At 36.6% G+C, this 23,947-nt stretch overlaps 1 protein-coding gene across 2 annotated transcripts; it reads left to right on the forward strand.

The window, feature by feature from the left end:
• G2E3 (G2/M-phase specific E3 ubiquitin protein ligase) lies at positions 1-23,383 on the forward strand. 2 transcript variants are annotated; one of them, XM_074868216.1, is made up of 16 exons: positions 1-117; positions 2,456-2,511; positions 3,544-3,641; positions 5,654-5,755; positions 6,328-6,452; positions 8,060-8,225; positions 8,922-9,028; positions 10,090-10,206; positions 11,514-11,638; positions 11,742-11,874; positions 12,545-12,670; positions 13,796-14,106; positions 14,789-14,970; positions 15,130-15,302; positions 17,568-17,767; positions 18,330-23,383. In XM_074868216.1, the coding sequence occupies exons 2-16, from the start codon at positions 2,475-2,477 to the stop codon at positions 18,560-18,562; spliced, it is 2,235 nt and encodes a 744-aa protein (XP_074724317.1). In that variant the 5' UTR covers positions 1-117; positions 2,456-2,474; the 3' UTR covers positions 18,563-23,383. The 2 variants fall into 2 exon arrangements, with proteins under 2 accessions (XP_074724317.1, XP_074724316.1); XM_074868215.1 differs by lacking the exon at positions 1-117 and adding an exon at positions 508-741.
• The last annotated feature ends 564 nt before the right edge of the window (positions 23,384-23,947 follow it).

The raw sequence follows: 23,947 nt of genomic DNA on the forward strand, positions 1-23,947 counted from the left end.
GGGGGTGCTGGCGCCCCGCTTCCGGGAGGGCGGCGGATGTTGGCGTTTGAATTGTCTGTCGGTTACCGCCAGCGGCGCCGCGCTGCCCGGGTGCGTTGTTGGCGGGGCTGCCTTCGGGTGAGTAACGCCCCGAGGGGGCTGAGGGTTTGCGCTTCTCTGGCCTTGGCTGAGCCAGGGGGTAAGGACGCGAGTGCCGCCTCACGAGGGGCGGGTGGGGCGTTCAGTCGCCGAAGGGGCAGCTTAAGTCGCCGTGGCCGGGGAGAGGGGACCCCCCGCTTCTCGGCTGGGGGAGCCGGGCGGGGGAGCAGCGTGCACAGCTTCCCTGTCCGTGCTCTGGGGAGCAGGAGGTGCCTGTCTCCCGCCGCCCGCGTGGAGGCAGCAGGCAGCGGAATCGCTCATCTAAGAGGGAATCTTCCCGCTGCCGGAGGACACTAGCGGGAGGCGAGCGGCGTCCCGCGGGGACTCGCCGAGTGCCGCCGCGCGAGGGAGGCGGGACGGGGCTTGGGGCTGGGGCTGGTCGGGGGGCTTCTGCCTCGGAAGCTGCCGCGGCCGTTGTGCCCTTCGGAGAGACGCCGCTCGGGTGTCGTGGCTGAACCCTCGTGAGGCCCGGACAGCGGGTGGGCACCTGACCGGTGGCGGGGGCTCCTCGGAGCGTGGCGGGAGTCGCCGGCCCCCGCCCGGGTGGTGGTTGCCGAGGGGCGGGCTGCTGTCGGGACACGGCGTCGTGTTACAACCCGCGAGGTGAGCGGGAGACCCTCTCGTATTAAATTCGGGACACGCAACATGGACGGACGGGATCTGGGAGGGTTCCTTTGTTCGCATGCTAAGGAAAACGCGTACCTGAAACCGTGCCTCTTGGGGTTGCTTTGTTTTTTTTCCCATCCTCTCGTTTAAAAACTCTTAAATTAACACAACTTACATTCTAGAGCAGTGAAGAGTTATAGAACTTAGCAAAACTTAAATATCGGCTCTGAGGAGGATTTTTTTAGCCTATTTAGGCAAAGTAGATACTTTTTGTTTACGGGTCTTTTTTATAAACAGTGGATGATAACGTGTTCCTGTCTGCAAATGGACACGGAATTGCTTTGTTCCTGTACAGAGCCCTGTGGGACTGGCGCAGGGACCCTCAATGGTTGTTCTCGCCTGTCTTTTAACTTGCAAATTTGAACTCCAGGTTCGTTTCCCTGAAGGAGTTTGAGAAAACAGGAAGGAATGTGGGTGATGGGGGAAGAGCCGCGATTTTTTTTTTCTGTTTTGCTGGAGCCAGGGAAACGTACTCCAGTAAAATGGCTGCAGTGCTTTACTTGCAATAGTTTGGATTAGCCGGAGGTTTGTCCCTGAAGCGCGTACCTGGCGGCCATCTAAGCTGTAAATAGCAAAGCTCCGGCAGCTCGGAGCCTGCCGGGGTCCCTGCTGGGACGCGGGGGTGCAGGCCGGCCGCTCCCTGCCCCCGCGGCGGGCCGGGGCCGCCGGCTGCTGCGTCGCGCCCGGGTCCGCACGCCAGCGCCCGCCGTCCTCGTCTTGAAAAACTTCCGTCATGCTTTCTTCAGCTTCCGAAGGGAAGGCAAGTCAAAGATCTACAGATATGTTCCTGCAGGGGTTCTACTTTGCACTAGAGAAAGAACAATCCTCTTAGTGCTGCCCTGAAGAAACGTTTGTCTGTTTCCCGCCCGGGTGGGCTAGGGCGCATGGTGCGGCACGCAGCGAGGGTTCCGTCCCGCTGCCCCCGGGTTAATGTATCTTGGGGATCTAATTTTTAGGGGCATGCGATGTCTGAAGGACATGTGGGTTAGGTTAGTGTTTCTAAATAAATTACTCTCCACTCTAGAATGTAAAAGACAGCTCTAAATGGTGTAAATTCCCCTGTATGCATGTCCCTGTTTTGGATTCCTCACCTTTTTTTTTTGGTCTTAGATGAGGATTTCTTTGACAAGGCCAGGATCCTGCATTTTCTCCAAACAATGGGGACTATCTTCACAGTTATATCATTATTCTACCCAGTTAATTTTTTTCTTCCAAGTTCCTCATGTTAATACAATCTTTATTTGAACAGGAGTTGCTACTGCTTCCTTGGTTGTCCTTGGATCATTATTTTTGATGTTTATGCAAACTCTTCTGTACAATTAAGTCTATACATAACTAGCTGTTGCATTGGACTTGTTTATTTTCTCTTTTGAAAATAAAGTATCTTGTTTGATAGTTTGGGGAAATAGTTAAAAGTTGCTACATGTTTCATTGGTCTGGGAATATTTTTTCTAAACACTTGCATCCTGCTTCCCAAACCCCTCTCTCTCACAATAACACTTGAATTATAATATTCTTTTGTTCTTGATCCTGTTTTTACTTTACTGAGTTTGGGGGGTTTTTTAATTGAAAATAAAATGTAAAAGCCATATATAATGGTCATTATTAATGCGCTAGATGTATTTAACACCTCATTTCTTTTTCATGACAGACTGCTAGAAGAACTCAGGATGAGTAAAAACAATAACTTTGACATTCAGAGTCCATGTAAGTAAGGTTTTTATTAAATAGTTACAGAAATCTTTAATCTGCATATACAATATCAATTTATTTGGGCTTAAAGAACAGGTGGATTTTCAGTAATCAGATTGTGTTGGAACCACTTGTTGCAGGGAATGAATAAGAAATAACTTGTAAACTTCCTTGGATTTGTTTGCTGTAATTGGAATGTTTAGAAACAGTCATTTCTGCAGATGTTTTAAGAAAGTAACCTTGGGAATTCAGCTGTCAAATCACACACAACTGTGTTTGAGATGTATCATTCAAGATTTTCTTAGGCTGAAGCAGTACATCTAGTCTCATCACTACTATGACTGTGCTTGATGTTAGAATATTGAAAATGTGTCTTATATATCTCTTGAGAATTGAGGGGAAGATATTAAATGTCTGTGGAAGTATGTTAGTGGGCTAGGAACTGCAGAAATGGGGAAGTCCTCAAGGTTTTAGTTGACTCCAATGTTGTCTCAAATCCCTGAATGTTTTGAAGCTAGCACTCCTTTAAAAGCACTGGTAGCATATGACTTGATACAGTCAGGGTACCATTCATATGCTTTCACAAAGGTTATCACATAGGTATACAATGAAACAGTTAAGTTGCTTCATGGATTCTAATGGTGATGTCTTTATGTACAGTACTGAGAACAATTAGATGACACTTCACATGCACCTGGACACTTGGCCATTTGATAATTATCTTTGGGTGTTTTGGGAAGAACATTTCAGTTAGGAACACAATCAGCTAGTGAATATCACTTGGGTGATAGCCCTCTCCTGAATCAGCAGACAGGTGGAACTGGTGAAGTATTTTCTTTTTAGGAACTAGAGAAGGAACAAATAGTACCCTCTTCTATATTTACTATGGAATTCAACATTAAGGAGAGAGGGGTATCTACTGTTCTTCATCCAGGAATCTACTTCAAGATGCATGTAATTAAAAGAGATGAAAGTTACTGCTCTACAGCTGATCCATAGTAATTCCAGTACATTCCCTGCAACTATAAACATGATTCTATATTTTAGTCTGTGTTCTCTGTGGACGGACAGATGACTGCCCTGAAAAGTATGGAGAAAAAAGGACCTATGTGGAATACGATCTCACTGTTCATTATTACTGTTTGGTAAGTATGTGCTATTGATTTTCAAGGTTGTTTGTTGTAACTAAAAAAAATTAAAATAAAAGGGCAACAAGTATTAAATAGGTGTTGTGACATTTTCCATTTTTGTTGTTGTAAAGCTTGAACTGTCATCTTAAACTTGTAGCCTTGAAGGCTTGTACTTGTCAGGTGCATCAGATGAAATAAATAAATCCCAACAAGCCTTTTTCAAAGCTAAATTCTGTTCAAAATCCATTTAAATGAATTAGTTATTTCTCCTGACCTATCATAGCAATGAAGGTACATGCTAAGAGAAAGGGAATAGATTGCACCTACATACTCGCTTCTATAAGAGAAGTTGTGTTCCAAAATTTAGAATGTGAAAATTCCGCCCTTTGGGGGAAAAGTAGAGAAAAGTTGTCGCTCTTCTTATTTCTCATTAGTTCTTGTCTGGATGTGAGTTATTGTCTGTCATTATACAGGACACTGTAACACTTGAGAAATAGTCCTATTTTTCAGATTAGTAATATGTACACTACTGATCAGATACAGCTACGGTATCACTATTTAGTGATAAATAAAAATAGATCACTAAAAGCTTATAATTTGAACAAAGCTATGGATATAAACTACAGTTGAGTATCTTTTGTTACCACACTTGACGCTTCCCAAGAGTCATATTCTTAAAGGTATGCTTAAGCTACCTTTCAAACTCTAAATTTTTGCAGGTTTTTAAAATAATATGAATACTTCAAAAAAAATTTTTTTTATATGTTAATAAATACAGTTTGAAATTGTTTCCTAGGTTTAAAAAACCAGGCTCGAAATTATCAGGAACAGTTTGGGGGTTTTGTTTGTTTTTTCAACCAGTTCTTTAAAGATTGTGTTGATTACAGATGGCTTAATAGGTTGGATATTGAATCCTTTAAAGACTAGGCAGAGTGGAGGTTTTCTGAAGTTACATAAAGATAGAACTATATTTTTTTTCTTAAATAAAGCAGCTGAGAGGAAATTTAGGTCTTTGTGATAATTTTGTTTCATTCATAAGGCCACATGAAATGATAGGAAAAAGTCCTTTCCTGATGGAGCAGAACAGCTAGGCAAGGGCATGCTTGCAACACTGAGCCTTATGATTTATAAGATATTTTACTGTGATGAGCTTGCTACAGTCATCTTCTAAGTTTTGGTCCCTACTTTTTAAAAAAAAAAAAAAACAAAACAAAACCATGTGATTTTACTTAAATATAGTGACTATTATATAAAAGAGTTCTAGAAAGAGGCCAGTTAGTGGTGCAGTTTCATTTTTCTTTGCCAAATGTCTCACATTTAAAAAAAAATACATTCTTAATTGGTTTTGGTGTAAAATTTTACATTTGTTTGACTAAAATATTGATAAAACTCTTACTGGTGCTGTGTTGAAATTCTGAAATGAGAACTATAAAATGGGATTGTAAAGAATATAGGAGGCATCAAGTTGTGAAACTATTTAGTTATTTGAAGTTTGTGATGTAACTGCCTTACTAAGTAAATTATCATCAGGCTCTTCTGACTTGCCCAGTTACTCAATTCTGTTTTGATTTAACTCTCTAAAGTGAATTACTTTTCCCCTTAGGTTGCACTTCAGTACATATACTTCCTACTGTGCTTCATTATCTCCACAGCACAAATGTCATTCACATTAACAAAACTAATTTAATTTTACTTCCTCTGAAGCTTTATATGCTGCAAGTAATTGTTTGACAATTATCTAAATAGTCTGTATACTTCAAAGTGGAAGGTAAAATACACCATCTTGGGCTCTACAGTATTAGAAGACTTCGATGCTGTGAAATACTTTCATGTTACTGGTTACTATTCCCTATTATGTCTTATCAGACAAAAATATATAGAAGTTTTGGATCTGTTTTTTAATCATTAAAATGTTTGCACACAAGCTTTGTTAAACTAAGCTTCTCTCTTACCTGACAAATGCAGTATAGGTAATTTTAAATCTTTAGGTAGGTGGATGTTTTAAAATACTTAATTTGTTTTCATAGTTGATGTCAAGTGGCATTTGGCAGAGAGGGGAAGAAGATGAAGGTGTAGATGGATTCTTAATCACAGATATTAGAAAAGAAGTAAATAGAGCTGCAAAACTGGTAAGAATTAAGTCTTTGATATTTACAAGGGGGGAAAAAAAGTAACTTTCAAGTTGTCTTAGTATTGCCCATGGGGTTTGTTTTGTTTCTCCAGTGGGCAGTGTGCTGAGCCCATTCAAGCATCTGAGTTTTACATTTAATTAACAAGTATATTGGGTTCATGGAAGCCACAAGGGACAATAAAACCTACAGAAATTTGCTAAAATTTTTATTTCCTGGCTATGTTGCAGATAAATGAGTAAGAGCAAATTACATGTGCATAATCCCTCATGCTGTGCTTCAAACTGACATATAATTTTATAGGTGTAACTAAAGTATAGGTATGGGTAAAATAACTTGTATTTTGGCTTACGTGTCACATGCATATAAAACAATACATAATCAAAGTCTGTGAAATAGCTAAGTATCTTTACTCTTTGAAATAGAGCTGAAACACAATAGTCTTGTCACAGTTACAAGCTATTGGCTGATATTCTGTTACACGCTTTACAGGAGTTAAACCAATAGAAAATTTATAATTTTACTTGGACTTTAGTTAATAGTCTGTTATTTCTACAATGAATTATTTTTAGAAATGTAATATCTGTAAGAAAAAGGGTGCCTCAATTGGATGTGTAGCTCCCAAATGCAAACGAAGTTACCATTTTCCTTGTGGAATACAAAAGGAATGTATTTTTCAGTTCATGGAAGACTTCAGGTAAGTTCTGGCGTTTTGTTGCTTTTTCATTTTCATTATATTTATACAGGAGGTGATTTGTTTTTTCATGGGTTGTCATTGGATAGGCTGTTAATTATAAATGACATCCAGATTATCTAACAAAAAATATCTGATTTGTGGAAAGCATAAAGGCCAAGCAGTTTTATTGCATACCTAGTACCTATAAACTAAATTCTTGACACTTTTAAAGATATAATTTATTTATAATTTGTTTATAAAATTGAGCATTAAATCCTAAACTGAAATAAACTGCAGAGTGGTTGGATTTGGTCTTTTGTTTGTCTTTTTGTATTAGAGGTGGACTGTAGGAGAAATGTGTTTAATATCAAACGTCTAAACACTTTATTTTCTTTTACTATCATCTGTCCAGCATCTTGGCTGTAGTCAAAATACTCTTGAGTGTATTTGAGAACAGCTTTATTCTGCCTATTGTGAACTGAGTTTGTAGGGTGGGTAGACTGAAGTCTGGCAGGCACATTAACTTCTTAAAATAAATGACTTCTATTCAGTCAAGCACGTTTGAAAATAATGCATTTTCAGAGAGGTTGCTTCTAGAGCTGGAGTTCTTGGCTGTCTCACTTCTTTGAAAATGTTCTAAATTATAAAATTTATCATGCTACCTAGACTCTGTAGAATCAATATGCAAACTCAAAATTGTTCCTTTAACATCATGGTGACACTGAAATATAGGAAGAGCTTGGGGTTCTGAGGACAGGAAATTCATTATTTGGACCAAAAGAAGTTTTGAGAGAAAGGGGATATATGATCTCTGTAATTTACAGAACATCAGTTGGCAGCATGCTTCTTTCCTACTATTGCTCTATTGACTTGCTCTGTTAGATACATAATTTGTTTACATGTGTGTTGTGGTTTAACCCTGATAGGCAGCACAGCACCATACAGCCGCTTGCTCGCTACCTGCAGTGGGATGGGGAGAGAATCGGAAGGGTAACAGTGAGAAAACTTGTGGGTTGAGATAAAGACAGTTTAATAGGTAAAGCAACAGCTGCATGCGCAAGCAAAGCAAAATAAGGGATTCATTTACCACTTTCCATCAGCAGGCAGATGTTCAGCTGTTTCGAGGAAAGCAGGGCTTCATCATGTGTAACAGTTACTTGGGAAGACAAATGGCACAACTCTGAACATCTGCCCTTCCTCCTCCTTCCCCCAGTTTTATTGCTGAGCTTGACATCATGGTATGGCATATCCCTTTGGTCAGTTGGGGTCAGCTGTCCTGGCTGGGTCCCATCCCAGCTTCTTGTACACCCCCAGCCTCCTCACTGGTGGGGTGAGAAACAAAGCCTTGACGATGTGTAAGCACCACTCAGCAATAACTAGAACATCCTTGTGTTATCAATGCTGTTTTCATCGCAAATCCAAAACACAGTACCATGCAAGCTACTATGAAGAAAATATTGACTCTATCCCAGCCAAAACTAGTGTGTGTCTGCCTTTTTAGCTTGTTGCACAGTGTTTATTCATGGAAAACAGATCGAGTAGCAAATTAATTTTACTATCTTCAAATTTTATGATGAAGGTTCTTAAAATGTTGTTTTGACAAGGGAACCTCAAATTATTATTTTTAGATCTTACTGTTGGGAACATAGACCAGTCCAAAAGTTTCCAGACAAAGAATCTAGAGGAACATCACAGTGTACGATATGCCTGGATTTGGTTGAACAGCTTCCAGTGTACACTGTATTGAAAAGTCCTTGCTGTAAAAATGCTTGGTTTCATCGAGAATGCTTGCAGGTAACACAGGTTCTCCCTTTCTTTTCTCTTTTCATCCATGGAGATTGCATTTCTGTTGTGTTTAAAAATAATGGAACAGTTCTTTAAAATTCTGTAAAATTGCTTAGGGTTAAGTAGGCAGTAGGTACAGAAATACATTAGGTTTGAAGGACAATGCTAAAATTGTGTTTTGGAGACTAGTGTCTTACAAGAAGGTTTTTTGGTTTTTTTTAAAAAAAAATATTAATTCCCCCCCATGTTTCTGCATGTGTGTTACACTTCATGCCTTTAGTTATTTTTAGGAACTGAAGTCCAGCCTAGGTAGTTGCCACTTTGCAAGTCATTATGTGCAGAATCTAAATGCTAAAGATGTCATTTATCTTTGCCTAAGTCCAGAGCTAGAAAAAGTTATAAGGTTATTTTTGTAAACTCATTCTAGATCTGGAGAGGTTGACTGAAAAGGATTGTGCTTTTGTTTATAAACCTGATTCTAGCATGTGAGCTCTTGTCCTTTAAAGGAAGAGAAAATGCTCACCGTTTGCTTCAATATCAAGGGACATTATGATTGATGTCAGCTTTAACATCCGGGTCAGAACAATATACATGAATGTAATGGTTATAGATATTAAGGCATTATTTATTGGCATCCTAAGGATGGTAGTAATTCAATAATTGGTTTGGTTTTTTTGTTGTGTGTGTTTTTTTTTCTTGATGCAGTATCAAGCTTTGAGTGCTGGGATATTTTTCTTTAGGTGCACAGTATGTAATAACAAGGACAAATTTCAGAAAGAAATGTTGAGAATGGGCATACATATTCCAGAAAAGTAAGTAATTTTGTAACTAATCACTCTTTTATAAAAAACTTTGATAGGGTGTTAAAACCATTTTTTTATTTATTCTATAGAACTGCATCTATTATCATGTGAAACCTCAGTTCTGCCTTCAATGGTAGAATTATTTGGTTTGGTAAAGAGTAGCCTGTTTCCTTTTAGTTATGCATAAAAATTGTCAAAGGCCAAATTAGTAATCTCAAACATAATGGAGGAGGCTCTGAAAAGTAATTTTTAATGCCATGATTCAACCAGGGACCTATTTAAAAGATCAAAACACTTCTTAAATACAGTAATTTTGCATAAACATAGAGGTTGCTGAGAAGTGCATTTTCTGTGCCCAGGTTTTTCAATTATCTGAATTTCTGTCCAGACAGTATTATAATTGACTGATTACTCAGTCATACAGCTTCTGTCTTCTCCCAAGGGATTGCTAAGGATATGTTTAGTATAACAACTGCTTCTAAAATTCTGACCTGTTTTTCATAAGTTGCTACCGTTTGATGGGGTCCAAAATAAGACAAACATCAGAATGATGTTTCTTTGTTAGAAGTAGTATTCTTTTATAACTATTAGTCTCTTCAGAGACTACTATTAATTCCATCCAGAGACAGAAGCTCAAGATTTTGGAGAGGAAGAAGAGTTAAAATACTTGATGAGCTTTTCCATACCAATCTGAAAAATTCTGACTTACTTTTCATGAGACTGTTTTCAGTGGTGACTTGAGTAGACTGACAAAGCAAATATCCATGTCTGCTGTGAGAGAAAGCGGAATAGTATGAAACAGAGCAAACATGCACTGAGGTCATATGAAAAAATAATAAATACTTTAATCAAAGTAACTGTACACAAGAAAATATCTGTGTATTTTATAGTATTATTTTTGTTCCTAGACTTTTTTCTTCCCCCTCTCAGTTGTCTAGTTGTTGCATGGAAAGTTACATGACTGAAATATCTTCATGTGGTTATTACATATATCTTTTCCAAAGACAGAGTAACCCATTTAAACAATCAGAAATACAGCTGTGATAACAGATCTTCTGGCTTGTTTATAGGGATGCATCTTGGGAACTTGAAGAGAATGCATATCAAGAACTACTGCAATGTTATCAACACTGTGATATTAAAAGATGTCTCTGCAAGAAAGGAAGAGACTATAATGAACCCGATAGGTATGACACTTTTGCAGGAAGGTGTAACCTAGGATGGAATAGTACTTTGGGGTGTTTGGGGTTTTTTTCTTTATTTAAATGCTTCAATACTTTTCAGCATCAGGTTTTAATTTCAAGCCAAGATACCGTGTTCAAATAAAATGTTTATTTTACTCTCTATAATAACATCTCAATACTAATTTTCTCTAATAATGTTGTAAAAGCCAAGAAAACCAAACCAATTGATTATCAGTTATCTTGTCCTTATTCTCATGTGATACAGAGCTGAAGTAGAATTTGTACATCCACATGTAGAATAGCACGTGCCTAAACTAATGTTGTGTATCTTTCAGAGCTTAATTCAAGAATTCAGTAATTGTTAGAATACTTAATACCTTTACAAGAAATTCATTAACGTACTAGACTTAGCTGAAAATTAACTAAAATCAGTCTGCAAGCTATCCCTCTGTATGCAAATGGTAGCTAGAATATTGCTGATAGTTTGAGAGGTTTGAGTGATCATATAATGTTCACTCTACTATATGTAGTGTTCTGCTCTACTTGGTTGATTTTTGATTAACAAGTTCATTTTCTGCATTACTTCTTGCTTTATTTGTGTTGCTTCTGAAATTTATGTCTTCCACTGGCATGACTATACTCAAAGCTGTCAGAGCCTCTACTTTGAAGACTTGTTTCTGTAGTACCGTGGTAGGTTACTCCCTGTAGGCATTGTTCAGATTTGACCAAACATTGCTTGGTTCATTTATGGTATGTGAGCACCTCAGGATTTACTTTGCCTTTAAGAGTTGTACCTCAAGCTTCCAATATTTGAACTAATATGTCACATTGTTCCGTTGTATGTTTAAGCAAAATTGCAGAAATCCAGACAAAAACCTAACAAACTTGAACACTGTCATTAATGAAGTGTCTTATTCTGAATGTGTAAGAATAATCAGATATGATCCTTTAAAAAATTTACCATTTGGAAAAGCTGAATGAAAAAATACAGAGGATGTTGCTATCTAGTAATGTGAGGAGAAAATATGGGCTGCAAGCTATTGTCTTCAAGGCAGGGGAGCATACTAACTCATAGCCTCTTTCAATACAAGGTTCTGGAATGTGGGAGCTTTTTTTTCCTTGCTGCAGTGAGGAATTGTGAGTACATTTTGTCTGAAGAAAGTTTCTTTTGATTATATACAGTCCTACCAGACTGATACAATTAGGCTTTGTTAGTTTAGGGTCTGGATTACACTTACTGTTGAATATTCTTTGTTTTAACTAGCTTCATTCTTCTGTCTAATTCTAAATTCATAAGTTTTTAATTTTAGTAAATGGGAAATAAAGCGTTGTCAGTGTTGTGGCTCCCGTGGAACTCATTTGGCCTGTTCATCTATGAAGTCACGGGAGCAAAACTGGGAGTGCACGGAATGCAGAAGTATCTTTGCAAAATCAGGTAAAGATATGGATGTGACAGTGACTTCTAAAAATGATAAATTCTAATACTCTGTATTTTACAGCGAGCAAATTCACTGTATTAATATAATTTAATCATACAGGAAACTACAGCAAACAGAAAAAGCGTTCTTTGGCTACCTCTGAAAAGACAGATGGTACAACTTGTTTGCTGGAAGAGCCACCTCCAAAGTGCCCTCGGCAGTCACCGGGATCTCAACGCAGTTTTCTTCTCCAGTGTGTAACTTTCTGTTTTCAAGCAGAAACTGATTATAACGTAAAAGAGTATTTAAAGATGAGGAGGTGATAGCTTATTCTGTAGGAGAAACTTCTTACACTTAATTACAAGTTGAATAAAGTTCAAGTAAAGTTTAGTGATTGAAGTTTTCTGAGTAAGCCATGAACTCTGTAAATTTGCTATCGCTATTTGCATTTGGTGGTATGTAAACCAGTTTTTAGTTTGATAAAATTAGATCCTTGTAAAAGGAATATTAACAACTTAACTTTGAATGTACAAATGGCAAAACAAAGTTACGGTTGCTTATCCTATTTTTTTTCATGTTAATAGTGTGCTAGAAATCTAGCTTAGAGGTATTTATATAAATAATGTTTTCCTCTGCTGTAATAAAAACTTTTCAAGTCTATAAAAACTAATATTTCTAGTTTTTACTTATTGTATCAGTTGGGACTTCCATCTCATGTATGGGATGCAACTAAAAACAGATTCTAAACCCACCACATAATAAAATACTGAATTATTACTTTAAAATTGTAGTTCAGGCACTGATGGTTTTCATGTAAATGAACATACAAATGAGATTCAGTACTGAAAGAGGGGGAAATTATATTGCTGTGTTTATGCATTCTTCAGTTGTATCTACTCTTAAAATACTGTTTTGGCTTATAGATCACCAAAGAGAATGTGTCAGAACAACTCATCGCCCTGCACACACCTAGAACTTCCAGCATCCAACAGAGTGATGATGTCCTTATCTCCACTGATGTCAGACAGAAACTGGTGCCTGAGGAAAAAGTATTTTCCTCTTTTTCTTACATTGAAGAGTAATTCAGGACATAGCTTTATACCATATTTCTTACAGAACATGATGTGTGTCAGTGTGTATATATATATATAGTGGCTATATATGCATATATTTGTGTGTGTATATATAGTCACTGGAAGAACTGAATTGAATACACTGTAGAGCTGAAGTCATAACTTGATAAAGGCTTCTGCTGTTTCTGAATGCTAGAGGGGGGTTAGGAAAAAAGAATGATATTGAGAATTTTTAGGTTAGGTAGTGAGGGGATCAAAACCCAGAAATGCATATTTGTCCTTACTGAATGGCTAGTCATTCTTTAGAAAAGGGTGATTGAAAAGAGTCCTAATTACTTTCTCCAAATTAGACATGTCCTGAATTTTTAATGTTTTTGGATTTGTACCAAAGGAATAGTTCATGGTTATACTAAAATCAGTGGTAAAATAACATGTTTTAATACATGTTTTAATTCAGTTTAAAGATATAAAATTCTGTGTTTTGTGAATACTTAATTTATGAATTCCACCTGTAATATGTGCTAAAAATTAAGAGGAGGGAATTAATTACTTCTAGTAGGTAGGGTACTTGAAATTGTTTTGCTTGCAAATTAGAAAATAAAGAAGGGGTCTTATTTAGATTTGTTGCAGTTCTAATTTTAAAAAATATAACACATTTCTCAAATGCATTTTTGATTATAGTGACTGATTAAATATTAGTGAATAGTTGACAGTGTATTCTAATTTGATTGCAAAGCATCTTTAACACAAACATGGTAAACTCATCAATTTCTCACTTGTTTCACATTGTTCAAATGTAGAATGATGGTGTGAGAATTGTTTGGCACTGTTGGTATAATTGAATTAAGAAAATAACCATTAGTTTTATGCGAATGTAACTATTTCTACCTCTCTTTTATTTCTTAGAGGTACTTTAAAATTTGCCACTACACTTGCAGTTTGAAACCACATGTTTTGCTGATATAATTTGGGTAATACCTAAATGTACCAAAGTGTTTAAAGAGGTGTTTTTCTTAATAGATTTTTAGGATCTTTCCTGTATAACTGTTGCTAATTATGAATCGTAGATTTCACCTGAAAATACATGCAATTTTCTTGTAGGCATTTAAGAAAACAAAGAAGGGAAGCTTCTAATATACTGAAAGAGTTAAATCTACAAGTTAATACAAAAACTTCAAGGCTTTACATCAATGCAGAAAATATCTGGAATAGTGCTTTAAAAGGATTTAGACAGCGCAACTTCAGTCCTACAAACACCATTGAAATAAAGTTCACAAACTTCAAAAATAGGTCAAAGACAGATACTTCTGCTGCATCAAAACACCATTTCTTCCAGTTATTAATGCTTCACCTTCAGAATTCATCATTGTTTGAGGGCTCTTCTGCAAAGAACTTGTCCCTTGATTTTGACGGTAATTAAATGCTTTGTTCAAAAATGCATTAGAACTGTTTAACTTGAAAGGTTTTTAAAACTTCAGCCAGCCTGATTGTCAGTTCACAATTATAGTCCTGATGGATAGAAACTGGGTTTTTTAAATTTTTTTTGTTTCTCAATTCTAAAGGGGTGCAGAGTTGTAATAACAAAAAAATTGGGTTTAGTCGGAAGAGTTGATGACAAGCAAGGAAAAATTGCAGCATATAATTAGTCTTGGAACTTTTTAATTAATGTATTTGTTCTCTACAAGTGAATTTCATTCTTTCTGACTCACTTTCTGTTACATATTTTCTTTTCCTCAAATTTCTATAACATTATCTCTGATAGTATGCTCTGTAAAAATCCAAAGTTAGCTTCTTTTGAGTTCTTACGCATCAGAATTAAATGTGCATTGGGTACAAAGTGGAAGAGGATGTTACATTTCCTCCCAAACCTTGATAGTGGCTGAAGAGTTGGAGTAAAAGAATATGGTACTCCTGTGTAAAAAAAAATTACTGGTCTTACTGTTTCAACCAGCAGGAGATGGCAAACCTAATTTGTTGCATCTCCTGAAGTAAGAAGGAATTGCATTATGAGATTTTCTATTAAAAAAAAGAGCATCTTTTTTTATGCATTATTTTTATGCATATATAGTAAATATATTTTTTTTTCATTTGCAGCCGTAAAAGAGGATCTTTATTTTGAAGCTGGTAAAATGATGGCAGTTTCTCTGGTTCACGGTGGCCCATCTCCTGGTTTCTTTTCCAAAACACTGTTCAGTTGTCTTGTCTATGGTCCAGAGAATGTGAAGCCGGCACTGGAAGATGTTGCTGATGTTGATGTAGCACAAACAATAAAAATGGTAAATAAAACTAAATTTACTGGCAAATTCTTGTTTAAGACTATATTTGGAGATTAAAGAAGGGCTTATTGAATATAACTTTAGTTCAAATTAAGAAGCTTATTCTTATATATACACACACATAGTAAACAGATTCCTAACTTTTATCTTCTGATACAGATAAAACATGCAAATAGTCTGTCCAGCCTACAGTCTACAATACACAGCTGTTATGAATTCCTTGCTGCTGCTGGATGTTTAAGACCTATAACATCTTTGTGTGATAAGAATATGCTGGTGAATGACATATTGTTCCATCATGTAATCAAGAGAATTATTTCGCCATTAGAAAGGTTTGTTTTGTTTTGAGTTTTCAAACTTCCTGGATATTTTCCTCACTGAAATACTAATATGTTGCTAAAACTAACTTTAACATGTTCTTACTTATTCTCCATTTAAACCAATGAAATGTACTGTAATTTTCAGTGGATTAAGCAGCAACTGTTAACTAGTTAGTTAAACTGAAAGATTGAAATTATTTCTCTACATATCTGCTCCGTTCCACTTCTCCTTGGTCACATTCCTTTTTCAACTCTATGAAGAGAGCGGCATATTGACAGTTGTAAACTATAGTATGACAGACCTTTGCACTACAAAATTTCTCTAGCTTATGTTCATTTTGAATTCAGAATTGCTCAGATTTAGAATCTTTAAATTTTAGAAGTGTTAAATGTACATTTAGAATTTAAATGAATTTTCCAGAGTTCTAATTAGGGAGTTTGTGTGCCATTAGGAGGGCAATAACGTGCATAAGTGTAAATTGGCCTACTTAAAATGTAAGCATTGCATTGGTGTTTCCATGAGGTAGCGATGACTTCAAATAGCTGGGAAAGTTGCAGCAGTTGACTGTATTTTGATTGGTCTCTGACCTTACTTCAAATTTGCATTCTTCATCTGCTCAGTAAAAAGGCATTGGATGCTAATTTTTCCAACAAGTATAGTTGGATTTACACTTTATACATTTATGGTGTTATCTTTGACAAATTTGAATCAACTGAATCTCCAAGAGCTATGAAAACTAATTTTGAATGCAAGTATTTTTTTAACAAAGTTGAAAGTAGTTAGTCTTTCAGTCAAGGCCCTCTATGGCATATTTGACCAATCTATACCATATTTTAAAACAATTAAAAGGTGAAAGGTAGTGAGTAATGTGTTTGTTTATGGCAAAATGTGGGGTTTGTGTGTTTTTGGAGGTGGGCTTAAAGTGTGCAAAAGTGAACCGAACAAGAATTCGCTTGTCAATATCAAGGACTAAAAGTAGTGAGTTAGTCACTTTAGCTGTTAATGGTCTACACCACTGTACATTTTCAACATGTTTATTCTGAACTTTACTGGTTTGGCCTATTGAGATCTAAGAAAACAACTTAAGTAAAACTTTAATCCTGATTTACCATGGTGGTTAAATTGTAAAGCTGGTTGCTTGAAATGTTCTTATCCAGTACACAGTAAGTAGTGAAATTTTTTCAACCTGCAGAGCTATTTAAAAAAAAAAAAAAAATTAAATCACAGCATCAGATTGGTGTGTACATTGAAGGGGACTTCTGGAAGTCATTTGTTCACCACCCCCTGCTCAAGCCTGGCCACCTAGAACCAGTTGCCCAGGACTGTGTCTAGACAGCTTTTGAATAACTCCAAGGATGGAGACTCTAGAACCTCTCTGGGCAACCTGTGCCAGTACTCAGTCACTGTCACAGTAAAGAAGTGTTACCTGATGTTCAGATGAAACCTCCTGTGTTTCGATTTGTGCCCACTGCCTCTGGTCCTATCACTGGGCAATGCTGGAATGAGCCTGGCTCCAAATTCTTTGGAAACTCCCTTCAGATACTTCTACACATTGAGATTCTTCAGGCTGAACAGTCCCAGCTGTCTCAGCCTTTCCTCATAGCGTTATGCTCCAGTCCCTTAAGCATCCTACTGGTCCTCTGTTGGGCTCTCTCCAGTGTGTCCGTATCTCTTGTACTGGCTAGTCCAGAACTGGACATAGCACTCCAAGTGTGGCTTTGCCAGTGCAGAGCAGAGGGAAAGGATCACCTTCCTTGACCTGCTGCCACCACAGTTCCTAATGTGGCCCAGGATACTCTTGCCTGCATTTGCCACAGGGAGAAATAATGGCATGTAAACACATGCAGACTGCAGAAACCAAGTGAAGGCTATCTTTTAAAACACCTCATTTTGTGTAGGGACAAGGAATTTAAACTGTGTTTTCTAAAGGGATGTTTGTAAGAAGGAAATTCAGTATGTTCTTAGAGAAAAATTATAAGTAAACCATGCTTATACAGTCAAGTACCAGGAAATAAAGTTAATTTCTACATATTGCTGGTATTTCTTTCATCTGCCCAAAAAGCTCTGCAGAAACACTTAGATTGTTAAAATGAGAATTAAACACATTTTCCGAGATTAAAATAAAATGGAACTACTATTTACACCGTGTTCATAAGACTTGGAGACTACAGATGGGGAAACTTTATGTCCAGTCTTACAGCTTTATAAAATGCAGAGTAGAGTTAGTTACCTACTGGCTTTCTGATGCATGCTTACTCTTTTTTTTTTCCTCCTAGTTTTAGGCAAGGTTTGAAAACTCTTGGTGTGCTAGAGAAAATGCAAATGCATCCAGAGGCATTCTCTAGTATATTATGCCACAAACCTGAAAGACTCTCAGCAGAAACCATTTGTGATCTCTTTACAATCCATTCCTCATCAGATGTAAATAAAAGTAGAACTGCTAATTTTTGGATGGGTTATTTGCAAGATGTGGAAAGTAAGTAATTTCTGTAATTTCTCTTTCTCTTTTCTCCCTTCCCTGTTCAGGGTATTTAGCTGTTGGTATACGTACAAGGTTTGGTTTTTAGAGTTCAGTGGGGTTGATAAAGGAAGGTTTTGCGGTCCCTGTCAGTTCCTAATTGTTCCTTCTTCCTTACTAATTATAATTTCTGAAACTGTTGCCCAATTATAACCAAACTTGAGAGGGGTAAATATCTGAAAGATTGGTACTAGAACTCCTGTGAGGGTTTTGTGTTTTTTTTTTAAAAAAAAAAAACACACCTGAATGGTACAGAAAAATCTTTTCATTACCTCTCTTCAGCTTTGCTGTGAACTTATTAGATAGTGTATGTCTCACAAAGATAGAAAACAGTGGTCTCCTCTTGCAGAAGACTTGTTTATTTCTACACAATTAAAAATTTTTCAGAACTAACCCAAGTGGGGTTTTCTTGCTAAAATTTTTCTTATTTGGCATATTAATCTTATGTTTCCTTAACATGCAGGATAACAGTTTATGGGTAACAGGCAATAAATGATGCAACCTAATTCTACTTTTTTAGGTGGTGAGTCTGTAGTGACATTGGAGGATATTCTGCTCTTCGTAACAGGCTCTTTTTCTATACCACCTGTTGGTTTTGATCCTGAACCTACTATTAAATTTTTGCATATAAGGTATCCTGTTGGAAAGCGACTCCTTAATTGCTTAGAGCTCCCTATAACAAAGTCATATGAGCAGTTTAAAAATAAAATGGAGGTCACCATCAGAAACACACTAAGAGTTGAAAGAGAATAAATACTTTTGCTGCTGAACTGGATGTTGGAAACTTCAGTTTTCTGCAGGAACGTCTGCTTGCAAATCGCTACTGTATTTTTGGACAGCATGCTCTCAGCTTTTCTCACTTTTCCCCAAAAGGTATGCTAAAAGTAGTAATTTTGTAGATGGAAAACAATCTTCAAATGAAAACACTTTATCTGTTGAATCGTCTTCCTGTTTGAAGTTGGCTTTGAGTCTCTTGCAGAAGTACTTTAAATGTCTACTTTTGCTGTAGACACTTAGGAAATGTTACCAAACTCTGTAACATTCTAGCTTTATCCCACAGGTAAGTATGTTGATTGTATTACATACTTAAGTAACTTATTTATCAAAGTCAAATCGGGTACATTTTGAAGATAACTGATGTAGAGCTTTGTCTCGAGTAAAACTGTGATGCAGTTCTTCAGTTGTTCCATGTATATGTTTTTCAGTAATTTGTTTTTATATTGATGATTCATATAAACCTATGAAAGCTAAGAAACTTGGGAGTCTTATGGTTATTGAGGTTAGTGCATTAAATATAATTAAGGTCTGAAGAAAACCTAGGCAAAATAATAAGGTGCAAGAACAAAATCTGGTTGAACTTGAGTTTCTGTTGTTTGAACAAAATCTTTGACATTTGCACACATTTCTGCATTCTACTGTTAAGTGTTAGTTTCTAATTATCCATATAGCCAAAATAGTAAAAACTAGAATTCTTGAATATGCAACAATAAGTGGTCTTTCAAAATAAAATATGAGAGTTAGATTTAATGTTGTTGAGTATGAAAGTATAAGAATTTGTTGCTCATTAGAACATGTTGCTTCATCTTCCATGGAAGTCAGTATTTTCATAGGAATGTGCACTAAAACTATTTGTTAAACTTAAGGCAGTCTACCGTCAAGCTTGTCAGTGCCTGACACTTTTCTAGCTTTCAGTCTTAAACTCTTCATGTTCACATGTAGGTGCGTTCTGAGCAACTTCAACTGCATAAAATATATTTCAATTCTGTAATATTTATATAAATACCATTAAGCTATAAAAGATCAGTAGTGAAATTACTATACTGTAAAATGTTAATGTTACTAATACTAAAACTATGAAACTAAAAGGACGATTAAGTACAGGTTTTTTAAATACATGCAGGTGTCTCTTTTGAAATTACTATTTACCCCCTGTCAGTTTGACCATCTATACTATGTCCCAAACGTAGGTTGTGCTATAGATATATATATAGGTAGATATACATGTGTGTATATCCATATATATCTCCATTCTTACTGAAAAGTAATCATACACTTTTTTTATCAAAATATCTTGGTTTTAATTGAAAATACAAGCAGATTACTTTATAGCATTTACTTTTGAATGCCTTGGCAAGAAAGTACATCCACAGTTAAATTGTAAATGGATAGGTGCTTCTAAAAAAAAAAAAAAGCAAAGTAATCTTGTTTCAGGTTCTGGTTTATGGTTCATTGCAAGTATTCCTCTAATTAACAAATTGTATTACTAAATGCTAATTAAATAGCAGTGTACTGCAACTCAAGAACTGTGGAAGTGGCAGTCAAGACTCCCTAAATTTGAGACCATGATATAAAGGGTTAAAGACAAAGACGCAGTTGGGTATTTAAATTGTACAGTTCATTTTACAATATGCAGGTATTTTGAAATCTTTCTTAAACTGCTACAGCTTCTCTTCCTTTCTTGATCTTGGGAGAGGTGCTAATCTTCTTTAATACGGTCCTATTTCCATCATTGGGTAACAAAAGCGTGTATGCCATTTCTTTTTAATTTTTTAAATTTCAAAGTCTGTAAGTACGTTATTGTGCAAAACTTAGATCAGGTATTTCTCACTACTTTCAAATAGCTAAAACAATCTAATCAAATCTTGCCACTAAAAATTTAAGAATATTTGAAATTAAGACAGGGCTAGTGGTGTTTTTCTGGTTCTGAGCCAAAAGCATATTAAAGTCTCCTTTAAAATAAATGTAGGAGCTCTTGGAGAACATCATCTGACTTACTTATATACTAAGCATTTTCTCATTCTCTCCTGATTTTTTTTTCTCCAATAATATTCCATGTTTGTTGTCTTTGCGTAGTTTTTGAATGTTGCACTGCCAGTAACTTCCTTATATTCTTACCTTTCAGAATGGTCTGTTACCATTATAAGGAATGTGGCTTATTGAAAATTTATTTGCATAATAAGGATTCACGGTGTATGTTCTTATTTTTAAAATATAGCAATGAGTCTCCTGCACACAGAGTGTTATACTTTAAAAATGAGTGGTGTACCCAGTGCAGTATTCGTTTTTCTTGCCTAGTTAGAGATAAATGTCTTCTATAATATTATTTTTCTGTATGGTCAGTACAGACCTTATAGCAAGCAGTGTGGATAATTTTAAAGGACAATTCTTGGACTTCTGGTACCTGCAATGGCAAGGGAAATGGTTTAGAACTTGGAACTAAATAAACTGCATTTTAAAATGGAGAAAGAAATAATAAGGTAGTGTGAATATAATGCTTCAAAAAGTGTCTGAGATAAAAATAGGGTTCATACCTTTTATTGCTTATTAGTTTTGAATTATCAAAGCATGGAATTCATAAAATCCTCTAGTCTAATATTGGTTGGAAAGATTTTTCTTACACTGAACTTGTTCCCATTTTCTAATACTGATGTGTAACACATTCAGGACAAGTTATCTTTCCTTTCTTGTTGGTTCGATCAACTCTATCTAGACATTCTAACATAATCCTTGATATATTCAAGTTGTATTCCGAAGAAGTGCTACTATGGAGAGGAACTTCCTCTCTTCTGCTTATTTTCAGCATTTATTTACATAGCCCAATCTTAAATTTATTCTAACATTCATTAAAATTCCATTGAATAAGCTGACTTCCAGTCCATCAAAACATAGAAAGGTCTCTTGTCTGGAAACCTTAAGAGCAATTTCTGTAGCTATGATGACCATCAGGTTTTTAATTGCTGTAGCAAGTCACTGAAGTGCAATATTAGCAGGTAGTTTTCATTTTACATAAACTTTTAATTTGAGGCACATCTGGAAATTAGGGAAGTTGCTTACTTTCAGTATTTCTGTAACACAAGGAGAGTAATTGCATATACATTAGCTGTTATGTATTAAATACATTTTTATAGAAGTTACATCTTCTATAAGATTTGTCATCAGGACCGCAGGAGAACTAGTGCAGTCCTCTTTGACTGTGTGTTTGGCCAAAGAACTTCACCCCACAGTTTCTGCATCAAACCCTAAGCTTCCATCCACCCAAGCTAATTCCATCTGGAATTAGCACATCAAATAAGCTATTTAATTTCTAGAGTGATCATTTTCTAGTAAGCAATAATAGATTAGTATTAATTAGTATGGTCTCCTTAGTAAAGCACATACAACTTTAAAAAAAAACCCTCAAGTATTTTTAGATTGATGTTTGAAAAATGAAGGGATAAGAAATTTCTGTGACTTGCTTTCACCCATGTAAAGGATGCTTACTAAAAAAAGCTGCTAGCATTTTTAACTGGTTTATGAGTGAAATATGCTCAAAAGGAGAAGAAATCACTATAAATTTCTATTTAGGGCCTAAATCATCATGTGCTGCAGCTTTGACTTTTCATTAAGATGTTCAGTCTTGTGATTGGAAGACTTGAAGATTTTGAGAGGTGTATTTAAAATGTAGAGCAGAGTATTAGTCGTTAATACACACATTCTGCATGTGCGTTTTGAAAATAGTATCAAAAATAGTATCGAATAGAAGGAAATGCAACTTCTGAAGGCTATGAAATATGCTTGTGAAGTTTATCTTGATTCTGTATTATATGGTAAAGCATTTTAAAACTCAAGCTTTACTGGTTCCAATGGTATCCTGGCTTGTATTGGCAATAGCGTGGCCAGCAGGGACAGGGAAGTGATCTTACCCCTGTACTCACCACTGCTGAGGCCGCACCTCGATTACTGTGTTCAGTTTTGGGCCCCTCACTACAAAAAGGACATTGAATGACTCGAGCGTGTCCAGAGAAGGGCAACGGAGCTGGTGAAGGGCCTAGAGCACATGTATGAGGAGCGGCTGAGGGAACTGGGGTTGTTTAGTCTGGAGAAGAGGAGGATGAGGGGAGACCTCATCGCCCGCTACAACTACCTGAAAGGAGGTTGCAGAGAACTGGGGATGAGTCTCTTTAACCGAATAATAAGCGATAGGACAAGAGGTAATGGCCTCAAGTTGCACCAGGGAAGGTTTAGACTGGATATTAGGAAGCATTTCTTTACAGAACGGGTTGTTAGAGGTTGGAATGGGCTGCCCAGGGCAGTGGTGTAGTCCCCATCCCTGGAGGTGTTTAAGAGTCGGGTTGACATAGCGCTGAGGGATATGGTGTAGTTGGGAACTGTCAGTGTTAGGTTAATGGTTGGACTGGATGATCTTCGAGGTCTTTTCCAACCTAGACGCTTCTGTGATTCTGTGAATTGCTAGTTGGATACAAGAAAAATTAAAATGCAAAACCTTCTGAAACGTCAAACCTTGTATACAGAAAATTGTCAAAATATTAATGTTTGTAAAAACGCAATCTTCTGATTTTTGTATTGCATAAACAATGTTTTTTAAACTTATGGTAATTAGAATATTACACAAGAAATTATAATTTTGTAAATAGTTTTAGTTCTAACTTGAACTGCAGGATCAGTGCCTGAAATGTTGCATCTTCAAGCAACATTACTCTTGACAGGTGTAGCATCAGTATTGAAATACGGGAAATAACTGTCATGTATATGTTCAAAGTGCAATAAAGGGTTAAATTTCTGTTGGAATAAAGATGCAACTTTTTTCAGTGTTTTTATTTTAGTGATTTAATGGGTAGCTTCATGTGTGTAGCTATATGCACCTTTATATACATCTATAGCATGTTTTAGCCAGATACCTTTGTATCCAAAACTGAGTTAGGGTGAGCAGGGCTCTTCCTTCCCACTGTAGGACTTCTGTAAGGGCACAGCTGTAAAGACATGGAGAGCTGAAGGCGGGCTGCATGTTGGTGTATGCTACCAGAGGCAGACGCAAGCAAACTTGCACTATTTTCCTTTTCAGTAACTCACTAAAACTTGATGACTGACTTTGTAGGTAGCTGCCTGGTTTTGCAACATCAGTCCTTTTCGGGTAGTTAAACTAAGCACCTCGGAGCTGCCCTGGTTGCATTTAAGCGATCTTCCATGGAGTGTTTCAGTTATCTCTTCTTGAAAATTTTCTGAGAGGAGAGCAAAAATTCTTTAATGAGACTTTTTCCTGGGGGGAGAAAAGGTGGAAAAGAGCACCCCCCTGGTGTCTGAAAGATCTCAACCTCTTCTTTTGTTCTCAGCTGGGGAAAAGAACAAGCCCAAATTTTA

This window comes from Strix uralensis, chromosome 4, assembly GCF_047716275.1.
Source record: "Strix uralensis isolate ZFMK-TIS-50842 chromosome 4, bStrUra1, whole genome shotgun sequence".
NCBI lineage: Eukaryota > Metazoa > Chordata > Aves > Strigiformes > Strigidae > Strix > Strix uralensis.